Raw genomic sequence first — 12,508 nt, forward strand, 5'->3', positions numbered from 1 at the left:
CGAGATTAATTACTAGCCTACTGTATTTTAACTTATTTTCTACCTTTTTAAAATGCCTTGAAAAAAGTAAGGTAAATTTTATTTTCGTTCGACATTACATTAAAACGTACTCGGCAATCGAAAGTGTGATGACGTCACGATTCCTCTGCTAGCCGCCTAGTGCGGGGAAACGATCGCGGGCTGCTTGTGCTTGAGCCGAAATCCACAAAGTTATCAGCAACGGTTCGCTTTCAAACCAAGCTGGATTGTACTTCGTCGGCAATCGCCACACTGTAATAACCACTATTTCAAACTTATATCAAATGACTGCACGTTTCATACTAATCTAAATTTCAATTTTTACTCAGGCAGTCCCGCCTCCTCAAATAACGAACGTAGTCTTTAAATTATTTTTGCAAATAACGTAGTATAATTACATCCTCTTTGGGATCTAGTTTGTCAATACCCAATGACACATATATTATTAAAACACAACTATAAAATTTTTAAGCAAAAATTAGTACGATGTATGTGGCGCAGCGTTTAGTAAAATTTTCAATATTCTGCCCTCAGCAGGGCCTTGCCAGAACATTTGTATAGGCTATAGACATGTGTATAATAAGAAGTCTTTTAAAAAAGTTACTCATTGTATATTTGACATGGACGGAACCGTTTTGCGTAAGTTTTAAATAACAGCTATAATGTACTTATGTATTTTACTCAGTTCTTGGAGCAGCCAGACCAGCTAATATTGGACATGTGAAACATAATTTGTTTTTATGTAGTGAAGCTTTTATACGGATGTTCTGGCCGTTCGCCTTTAGAGCTTTTCTGAGATTCTGAGATCTTCTAGTGTTAGACTATGGAAGGAAGAGGCAAAGAGAATCATCTCATCTAATCTCTCAACAGTTCAAAAACCTTCTACAATGGCGCTGATGGCACGGTATGGTATGAATGTAGCAATTGTAGATGAACTGAAATGTGCCAAGTTAAAATGTTAGTATCAATGACGACAAAAGTAATGAATTATTGAAAAGTTCAACAACCTATTTTATTCAAAATAATGTAGTTAATATTACGGTTAAGAATTATAATAGGATTTCCTATAGTGCACCTAGATTGATTAGTATTATCTTAAATTTGGGGCTTCTTTTAAGATTTACCCTGATGCTACTGTGGCGCCACCCTAATTTAACACATTTTGACGGATACTTTTTCATTAACACAGATTTGGGACGACTGATATAAATTGGTACAGAGTGGCAGCTCCTCCACGCTCCCCAAAACCAAAACAAAAACAGTTTTCTGTGTGGAATGACTGTTTCGAAAACAATGTATTTTTGAAAACCCAGAGAATATAATATCTTAGTGTTACTCTTATATCTTCACGTAACAGTGAAAGTAATTAATTATTTCTTTAAATGATTTTCTGCTAAATTTATAGAATACACCGATAATGATTATCTGCCATTTTCGTACTCTGCATTACCTGCTAACAACCAAAATATTGGTAAAAGGTTTTTATTTTTAATTTATTGCATATTTGATCGAGGAACTGTAACACAAAAAAACGGGGTAAAACCAATAACACCGATTTATGAAAATTTTCAAGCGGGAAGTTAAATATAGTACTAAATCGTAATTTAATTTTCGTTTTGTAACTGATTCACGAAATTAGAGTATTTTATTTGCAAATTCTCCGATCTTGTGTGCTTTAATGGTGCAATGGACGACTGTGATTACCTACTATCAAGTAAAGCTTACTGGTCTATTAGGCGCTTCCTCCACAACCGAGGGGATCATGAAGAGTGCGAGAGTGCCACGTGTAACGGCGGGTGCGCGACGTTGCATTCACGTTTTACTAGCATTTAACGACTTATCGTATAGCCGCGATAACATCAGTGTGATGAGACAGTGTAGAAAACGTGGCAGGGCGATAAAATCACTCACTCGTGGAGTTATTACACACCTTATTAACCCAATTATATAATTATTTAATATGATTATGAATGGATTTTAGATACAGAGATATTGTACCATGAAATGATAAGAGAAATATGCGAAAAATATAATAAAAAGTACTTAAAAGACCTACAAGCTAAGGTAAGATTTTATATGATTGTGATGGTTGTTTTTATGGAATAGGAAGACAAACGAGCGTACGGATCGCCTGGTGTTAAGTGATTACAGCCGCCCACATTCTCTTGCAACACCAGAGGAATCACAAGAGCGGCCTTTAAGGAAGGTGTACGCGCATTTTTTGAAGGTAACCATGTCGTATCGTCCTGGAAACACCGCACAAGGAAGCTCATTCCACAGACGAGGAAGAAAGCTCCTTGAAAACCGCACTGTGGAGGACCGCCACACATCCAGATGATAGGGATGATATCCTAACTTGTGGCGTGGCGAATCAGGTTAAACAGCTCTTCAGAACACTCCCCGTGATAAATGCGGTAGAAGACACACAATGAAGCGACGTCTCTACGGAACGCCAAGTGTTCCAGCCGTTCACAGAGCACTGGGTCCCCGACAATTCGAGCTGCTCTGCGTTGCACGCGGTCAAATGGATCGAGCAGATACTGGGGTGCGCCAGACCAGAGATGACAGCAATACTCCATGTGTGGCCGGACCTGCGCTTTGTAGAGCGCTAGTATGTGGGCCGGCTTGAAGTATTGCCGTTCTATTAATGACACCCAGTTTCTTTGAAGCCAATTTGGCTTTGCCTTCCAGATGACCACGAAATTGGCAATCGCTTGAGATTTTGAGACCCAGTATTCCGATACTAGGCGAGGCTTTAAGGGAAGTGTTGTCGAAGAGAGGTGATACTACAAATGGGGTTTTTTTTAGTGATAAACGCGCAAACTTGAGTCTTCAGGGGGTAAAATTGGACAAGGTTCAATTCACCCCATTCCGCGACCTTCTCGAGAGAGGACTCGATAGAAGACACAAGTTTCTCTCGGCACTGGTCGACGATTTCCCGAGAGAGACCTGCATGGCCCGTGTATACGGCATTACCAGTGCAGCGTGGGTGATACGAGTAGCACACAGCCTTGGGGCACTCCAGAGTTCACGGGCTTGGGATTCGAGCAATAACCGTCGTCAACGACCTGTATGCTCCGCCCAGTGAGGAAGCTGGAAGTCCACTTGCATAAGCTCTCGGGAAGCCCAAATGATGGAAGTTTTGAGAGGAGTGCCTTGTGCCATACACGATCAAGGATATAGCGAAGCTATATCCAGGCTTATTGCCAGGCCTTCCCTCTTGCTTTCAATAGCCGCCGCCCATCTATGTGTTAGGTATACCAGAAGATCGCCTGCCGACCGATCAGGGGCTGACTTCCATGAGTCAGGGACTACGCCTTTTGAATAAGAGTGCCGGAATAAACGCGTTAGCACCGGCGCGGCGTCATCTCAGGGTCACACGATCTAAGCACGTTGGAGAAATGCCTTTCTGACGTCCAACGAAAACAGAGCTCCCCGAACAGTTTTCTGCCTGAACTGTACTTCAGGTTTCCGTCCGGTCCACATGTCAAGTGGTGGCAAGTGTCATCACTTCGCTTCAAAATGTCGATCTGTGCGAGATTTACAAACAATAATCATAGATACAGCAAGCTAAAGCTAAGCGAATCTATTGTTACTGTAACCGATTTTGATAAACAAGTCGTAAACAGTCAGCCACGCTCCGCACTAGCTTCTTAGTATTTTGAATTTCAAGCCATGAGGCTAACGCACACATTAACAATATTTGTCAAACGGCACGCATTACCGTGCTGTCTTAGGTCGTCTATTCTAAGTCTTTTGTTCATTCAAAATAGATCACAATAATTTGTGTTATGACAATAAGGGACGAGACGAGCAGGCTTATGGTAATTGATACGCCCTGCCCATTACAATGCAGTGCCGCTCTGAATTATTGAAAAATCCAAAAAATTCTGAGTGGTTCTACAATTGCGCTCGTCATCCTGAGACATAAGATGTTAAGTCTCATTTGCCCAGTAATTTCACTAGCTACGGCACCCTTCCGAAACACAATAATGCTTACACATTACTGCTTACGGCAGAAATAGGCGCTGTTGTGGTACCCATAATCTAGCCGGCATACTGTAAAAAGTAGAATCCCCCTGGTGATAATTTTATGTTGAGCGGCCAGTGTTAGTCAACGAAATTGAGCCATGTCAATGCGCTTTAACATTTTCATCGTTTCAAAAAGTAGTTTATGTGTGAAACTTGGGTGAATTATAAAAATACCTACTAAATCTTATGTTCTAGTTATTTGGATCTACGGATAGGGAAATTTGTGAAATTATCGTCAAAACACTGAAGTTACCGATATCCGTGGACGAGTTTGAACTTCAGGTTAATGCTATTGCGGCAAAAGTCATGCCGGGTGCTCCCCTAATGGAAGGTAAAATATTTTATCAAAACACTTTTAAAGGATTAATAGCCAGAGATCCAGATCTGAAATGCAAACATCGGGATAACTAAAATAATAATTAAAATGTTACTTTTACGCAAAAATCTAATGTAAAAACACAGTTACAATAACACGCGTTTTAATCCTTTAGTGTTTTATTTAAATGTGTAACACTCGCGTTGATCAAAGAAAATACTACTATCATTGCTATTTTCTCGATTGCCCCATTGTGGGCTTAAACATACAGTAGGACGGACACAAAATCTATTGTCCTTTTGTTATGTTCCATGTCTGTGACTTACAAGGTTAAGAATTAAACTGTCAATAAAATTCTGGGAAAATTTATCGAGCGCTATACAACAAAGGTGTTTCATCAGATGATTTCGTCATCTAGTGCTTTGATATCTTCAGTGCATTGTGTACTCAAACGAACCTCATAAATTGTTTCTCTTTTAGACGCTTATTGAAACAAAAAACTGAAGCCGCGTGCAAAATGGCACCGGAGCCGAGGGCAAGCAAGAAACGGCCTAATGTCCACCCTATTTGCGTAATATACTATTTAAATGCACAAGACTCCCATTCTGTAAATTGCCATCTTGTAATACTAAATCAAAATAGTCAAGTAATTTTAGCTGTCTAACTGATGCGCCTTATGAGATGCAGCCCGCTGACAAATGGACGCATAGTGGAGTCTAAGGTCTATATTATTTCACCGATACACCATGGCGGCGCTACTAGTCGCCGCTAACAACCTAATAAGTGCAGTTCTATAGAGAGTTACTCACCTGTGGGCCTACCATGAACTCTTATTGCGATTCTAAAATGAACAAAAATTATGTCAATTGAATCGCAAACTGATTTAGTTCGTTCATTCATAGTACGACCTATACAGGTCGTACTATGAATCGGCTATACACGGCTATACAGCCGAGTGGTTAGCGATCCTACCTACTAAGCTAGAGTGCAAGCATTTATATGATGAATATGGATGTTTGTTTCCGAGTCATGGATGCTTAAATGTATCTATGTATGTTTATATGATTTTATGTATGTTTAAGTAAGTATATTGTATTAAATATATCATTGTCTTGTAACCCATAACACAGGCTATATATGCTTAAGTTGGGGCAAGATAATTTGTGTAAAAAGTGTGTCAATATTAATATTAATAATATTAATATTCATTGGTGATATTCCAACCTAAACTGGATATATGTCAAAGTGAGCGATTCAAAAACATACAGAAAAGTAAAATTTTGTTGATGAAAGATGAGATGAGAATACTTTATTGGACTTTTTTGTAAAACAAAATACTGAAAATAAATACTAAAAACGAGGGAGTAAGGGCCCGGGCTATAGCCTGTTTGCAAGAACGAATTCAAAAAAATGTACCTACTCTATGCTCCTGTCAAATCACCAATGGAGGTGTTCATAGCTCGTTATTTTTACGAAAACACCTAAGCAAACATTTAATTTGTTATTCAAAGAACTATATTAATTATTTGTATTACTATTATTTAATAAGTACAAAAAAGGGATTAATGGTTTGTAATTTGACGCTATAAAACGCAATTTTAAAATGTTTTTTTAAGTATTTTCTACGCAAAAAGACCGCTAAAAACATATCATTTTAAGTTTCGAAACACAACGCATATGGTTCGAGTAAGAGAGACAAACTTATGCAAAGACTGTAGAGCATCGTCTCTTTCTCACACCGCGGACCACAGACAAATGTATTTCGTTCATTCTTCATAAGCGATCCAAACGCCATTGAGTAAAAGGCACTTCATAATACGAATTTTAGTGATTCAGTTTAGGTACCTAAACTCCTAAACTGAACTGCATCGGAATCGCATCATTTATTAAAAGTTGATGGTATGCCCTCTGATTTCCGGTGGTTGCGTAAACAATTTGGTGGCGCGAATAAATCGCAAGCGTGCAAAGAATTTTACTGGTCGCGCCACCACTAATTACTACAGAGCTTTAAAGAGCTATCACTCTCTCGCCACTTAGTGACGCTCCCACCTCATTGCATGCATTACGTGTGCACTGTTTTGTTTTTTAATTGTGCTTGTTGTTGTTGCCGAAAGATGTCCTCAGCTGGACATAGGCCACCCCCCAAAGATCTCCACGACGATTGGTCCTGCCCTCCCCTCATCCAACGTATTCCGGCGATCTTTAAGATAATTCCTCATGAGATAATTCCGATATAAATTGAAAAATTGCTACATAAGGATGAACTCATCACTGTACCCTTTTTTCTCTACATTTTCTTTTCCCACTTACAACAGTAGCAGTGCTACCTCTTCGAGGTACATTTTTATACCGTCTCAGTGTGGTGTCGTGCCTCTGGTATCTAGTTTGGTAGCTTACGGATGTTAAATAAACGGTGTCTAACTGATGCGGCGCATAAGCCAATACTATTTGATGATTTTGATTCAGTATTACAAAATGGGGGTCCTGTGCATTTAAATAGTATGTAATTAGGAAAATACGGAGGGTAGTAGGCCGTTTCTTGATTGCCAACCTCTCCTTCCGCTCCGGTGGCATTTTTCACGGGGATTCAGATGACCTTCTTGCCTCCCGTGTTGCGTATGTGATTTTTTACCACAGAGCTGCATGCATTTGCATGTCACCACAGAATAGAAAAAACTAGTAGAAGAGGCATCATGTCATTTTAGTATGGAAACCGATATCGCCAAACACATTTATCTATTATATATGTAATGATAGGCCTTAATTCACAATCACAAAAAGATATAACTATAAATCTATTTACATCAATTTCGAACTTAATACCATTACGCTAATCTCATATTCTTAGTGTTAATGACAACCTCAGAACTTTTTCTCAAATTGCGAAAAATAACATATAAAAACTTGAAGTAATAGAAACTCTGTAACCATAGATTTGACTTCTGTCATTATAGCTAGTATTGTACGAAAATTAATAAACATATCGATAAGTTAGTGAAAATTAGAAATGATGTAAGCAGGGTTGATAAAGTATATTACTAATTCATGGTTTTCGATCAATTTTTACAATTCTATGACGTATTTCCTCTACTCCATGAAATGATGAGGTTTTTCTTCTGCCAAATATTAAAATTAAATTTAATTAAAAAAATATTCAAATTATATATTTTAACTAGAATCTTACACATATTTGATAAATAATAATGAGCTGTACCTAAGAGACAATTAAAACTATTAATTGGAATTTATCGTAGTCTCTCTTGTACACAATTACCACAACCATATCATAACATTTTGCTGACTTACACCCTTATCGCACGGTGTATGGAAAAGAGCAATACTGGAATACAATTTGTAAAGAATAAAATTATTTTGATACAATTATATCGATATGAACATGCATGCACTTGTTGAGTAGCAGGATATTTTTATTGTTTACATTAAATATTCTAACATAAGGAACATCGATTAAATGAATCATATATCGTAATATTATGGTTCATTTTTTATTGCGGCTATGATTTCTATAGTCCAATATTGCACATCAGTGCATCGTAGGTACATTTGTACACAATAGTAGTTTTTTCGGTTCCGTGCATGTCACCCGGTTTTCCGCGAGGAAAATGGCTCTTTTCTGCCCTCTGAATTTGTTAACTTTTTATTATGACACATGAATAAAAAATCATTGTTTTAAAAGGTATTTAGAATATAGTCACACCAGCCCGGTGGTACGACTGGTTGCGCTGCCATGGTGTCCCGTGAATATTCCTTGGGACTCGGAACCCTATACTATCTTTACTAATTGGTTGCTGTTTTTTCGTTTATACTCAGGTGCTGAACGGCTGCTGACCCATCTCCACGATCACAAGATACCGATGGCACTAGCCACGAATTCCACAGAGCAGGCGGTTAGACTTCACGCATCAGCTCGCCCCAAGCTATTTGGACTATTTGACCACAAGGTAATTAAACCATTAATTATAACTGACATATGATTTACCAGTGGGAGGCTCCTTTGTACAGGATGCCGACTAGATTATGGGTACCATAACTGTGCCTTTTTCTGCCGTGTAGCAGCGTGTAAACATTATTGTGTTTTGGTCCGAAGGGCGTCGTAGCTATGAAATTGCTGGGCAAATAAGACTTAACAGCTTATGCATCAAGGTGACGAGCTAATTGTAGGATTATTGAAAAACCTAAAAATTCTGAGCAACATTGCAATGGGCAGGGCGTATTAATTACCGTCAGGTAAACGTCCTGCTCGTCTCTTCCCTTATTGTCATAAAAAAAGCATAATGACAAATCAAATTGAGAAGGATGCTGTTTTTAAAGTAAAATATTTGGTGGTTTTTCTCTGTTAGATTTAACTGACTAGTTGATTTGTAGGTGAGCGTGACAGACCCAGAAGTGTACAGGGGCAAACCGTATCCAGACATCTACTTGGTGGCAGCATCCCGTTTTCCGGATAAACCTAAACCGGCACAGGTGATTTACTTTTTTTCTGAAATATTGAATAAGCAATTAATTATACCTTTGCTTAACTTTGGTAGTCCTATAGATCTAGTTAGCCGAATTTCAATAAAAGATTTTAGTGTAAGATATTCTATACGTCTAGATCAGTGATTCCCAACGTGAGCCCAACGCCCCACAGGGGACAATTTGACAGTTTAGGAGGCAGTTTAAAAATGGACTCGATACGACTTAGCCCAAAAGTAATGCTAGATATCGGTGACAAATTTAATAAAAAATTTAGCTGAATGTGGATTTAGTGCTGTAAATGATTTACTGATAAAAAATAAATCGACTTGATATAATACAACGCGGAGACTCAGAGTGATCTCAAATCAAAGCTAAGTAAATTGGAACCTAGTATATCTAAAATTACTAGAACCCAGTATGCTTACTGCACAGAGATCGCATTAAAAGAATATAAAAAATTAAATACTAAAATTATTTTGTTTTTCAGTTTTTTTCATTATACGTTTCGAAATTTTACTGACGGTGTTTGTTTAATTTTATAGTGACTCCTAATACTTGAAATTTTTGGAATTAAAAAAACAATTTTTAAAGGTTAAAAATTATGTATGGGGGGCTTAAAAATTTTTGAAATGTTAAGGTGGGGCATGGCCTAAAAAAGGTGGGGAAACCCTGATCTAGATAGACTGTCACAGCTGTAAACTCGTCAAGAAACAACGGCGGCGAACTGTTAGCTTCTATTTGCAGCAAACCCGCGCACACCTAAAACAAAGTGACTGACGTATCGAGTAAGACGCAGCTATAGTGTTGTCATGCGTTGCCAAACAGCAAGAATCAGTGGTCGAAGATCTAAGATTTTAGTCAAATTAAATAAAAATTTGCTACACCAATTTAAAATTCATTTCATTTTGGTCCCTTTTTCATAAACACAATAATTTTTGGTGATCACATTTTAAACGTCTGGGATGAATCGCAAGATGTTTTGGAAATTTTCAGTGGATTGTCGAAAGCATTCGAATGAGTGTACCATAAAAATCTTCTCGTAAAATTTAAGCATTATCAAATAACATAATCACAAACATAATTTTGCTAAAATCATATTCAAATAAATGCCCCTAGTTGACGCAAACGACAACTGGTCTTGTGGTACCCCTGTCAACAATATCCTGTGTTCCGCAAGGTTCTATTCTCGGTTAATTATTGTTTGTACATATCAACGATACCCCGTTTTGTGTTAGACAATAGCTATGATATTACAAAAAATAATAATAAATATTGTAAATTGTTCACTTACTAATTTTTTTTTATCCTTTCAAAGCGAAGAAACGTACAGATATTGATAACGTGGTGGAAATTTCACTCTCAATAAAAAGTTTAATGTTTTGTGACGAATAATCTTCGTTCACCACAAAAACAGTTAAAACCAAAGCAATTAGAAACGACGAAAATCTAAAGTTTATAAGAAGGTTGTACATTGTGGTTAAATTAGAAATTATCTTAGATAAAAAAGAGGTTGCATACATGAGTAGATATTTAGTTCTAGGGATTTTGTTATTTTCTATTTAAGTTATTTTCATAACATCTTATAATATATTCATAATGTCCCCCACATTGTAAGGGGTTAATGGTGCTGGCATTAAATAATTATTTATATAGTTTTTGCGCTCTTGCTGTTTGGTCTTAACATGTATGAGCTTGGTTATATGTATACAGTCACAGCAAAATCTAAGATAATCTTACAATTTCTCAGTACATCAATGAAAATTTTATGTTTACTTAATAAATGATTTAGTATCATTATCTTTCAGAGTTTTTCACTAACACACCACAATTTTAAAAATATATTTTCATTTATAAATGAGATTAATCTATCCTATTTTGACACTGAAAGTGTTGCCCAAACATCCTTGGCATGCTCATAATCTCCACCGGAAATAAAAGCATGTGTCGGTTAATGTCTAGTTTTATATTTTTCTCGGCTAGGAAGTGCTGAAACTTTAAAGGATAATAAATTCATTTATCAAAAATAATTCTAAAGGAATCAATCTTCAGAAAATAAAAGCCTTTTATGCCTTTTTTATGGATAAATTCCTTTTTTTTTTCTAAGAAGTTTGAAATTGTTCTTCCTTCAAATATTTGACGAATTTATCTATACTGCAAGGTAGAAATTTAACGAATCAACTAATCTCACTTGAATTTTTTGATTATTATAGATAAATAATTCTATTAGGATCAATAAAATCTATAATAATTAATATTGTCAAAGTAGGAACTGTACTTCCTTAGTTTGTCTATAGGTATATTGCAAGTCTATTAAACAAACGGTATATCTTAAGAGAGCCCAAAAATAGAACACTCAAATTGATGCGCCGTTTCTTTCCTCTCAGGTCTCCAATTGTTTCGGAAGACTTTAAATAACATTTACCAATTTTAACATGTTTAACAACATTAACAGTGTCTCGTCTTCGAAGATTCAGCGATAGGAGTGCAAGCTGCTAAGGAAGCTGGAATGCAGGTACATTAAAAATTAATGTATTTTTTCATGATATGGACGCTCTGAAGTCTAGCGATTCACTTGATTGTATGAAACGTGCAGTTATTGATAGATTTACAGATGATGGCTATAATCTTGTTAAAAACGGAGATAGCGAAAATCCACTACGTTGTTAGCAACCGTTCGTTTTCAAATTTAGCCGGATTATACTTCATCGCCAATCGCATATTGTAATTACTACTATTTCAAACTTACATCAAATGACTCTTTGTTGTGTGGTCCCAGGCGTAGCGTGTGTTACGGGTACCAGTCTCCGATACATATACGTACCTCACCATTTCCACAGAGAAACAAGTCGATAAGTCTTCGATCAACAATAGCAACCGCTATTGCTATTGTTAATCGAAGCGATAAGTGAATGCTGTTTAGTTGTTAGGTACTTCCAATATTACTTCATAAGTCTAGAATATTTTCTTTTCATATAGTAACTTAGTACTCGTTTTTTTCTTTTGGAACTTTTCTGAATTGTTACTCTTTGGAACTCGATATAATATTTTCTATTTATATACGTTGAAAGGCGTGCGCTCATAGAGTAAGAAGGTGAACTGACACTACACTGACTTACTGACTGAATAAATAGCCCAGACCAACTAAGACATATTCTACACAATATACCCGAGAGGTCGCGGGTTCGAGTCCCGCATTTATGAGTATAATTTAATTTGTCAGGGATATTACTTTAAATATAAGAAATTTTTTAGATTTGAAAAGCGATCCTGATAGTAAACCTGATATAATTATTGGGGTTGAGCAGGTTATCAACTGTAAAGTAGATCATGTAGATGGAGCTACAACCTGAGAGTTGAACAAGACATAGATTTACGCAACGTGCGTCACTCGAACGGTTGATTTCAAATTTAATTTGTATCATTATATTCTCGCTTTCCAGGTTGTAATGATACCAGAGAATCGCTTGAGTCGGGACCAAACCCGCCACGCGACTTTGGTCATCAGGTCTATGTTGAATTTCCAGCCGGAACTGTTTGGTCTTCCGCCGTTCGAAGACAGGCCACAAATAAAGCGAATTGAATAGAGGGTCTTTTATATTTATGAATTGTAATGTTTGTTATTAATTTGTTTAAAGTTTAAATAAACGCTTTTATGATCCAGAA

At 36.9% G+C, this 12,508-nt stretch overlaps 1 protein-coding gene across 1 annotated transcript; it reads left to right on the plus strand.

Moving 5' to 3' along the window:
- Positions 1-466: 466 nt before the first annotated feature.
- On the plus strand, positions 467-12,508 carry LOC126974742 (pseudouridine-5'-phosphatase-like). Its single transcript, XM_050822354.1, has 7 exons — positions 467-657; positions 2,000-2,082; positions 4,246-4,381; positions 8,198-8,328; positions 8,753-8,851; positions 11,298-11,357; positions 12,286-12,508. Exons 1-7 carry the CDS (start codon positions 639-641, stop codon positions 12,427-12,429), a joined length of 672 nt encoding a protein of 223 aa, XP_050678311.1. The 5' UTR covers positions 467-638; the 3' UTR covers positions 12,430-12,508.

Source organism: Leptidea sinapis, chromosome 33 (genome assembly GCF_905404315.1).
Source record: "Leptidea sinapis chromosome 33, ilLepSina1.1, whole genome shotgun sequence".
NCBI classification, from domain to species: domain Eukaryota; kingdom Metazoa; phylum Arthropoda; class Insecta; order Lepidoptera; family Pieridae; genus Leptidea; species Leptidea sinapis.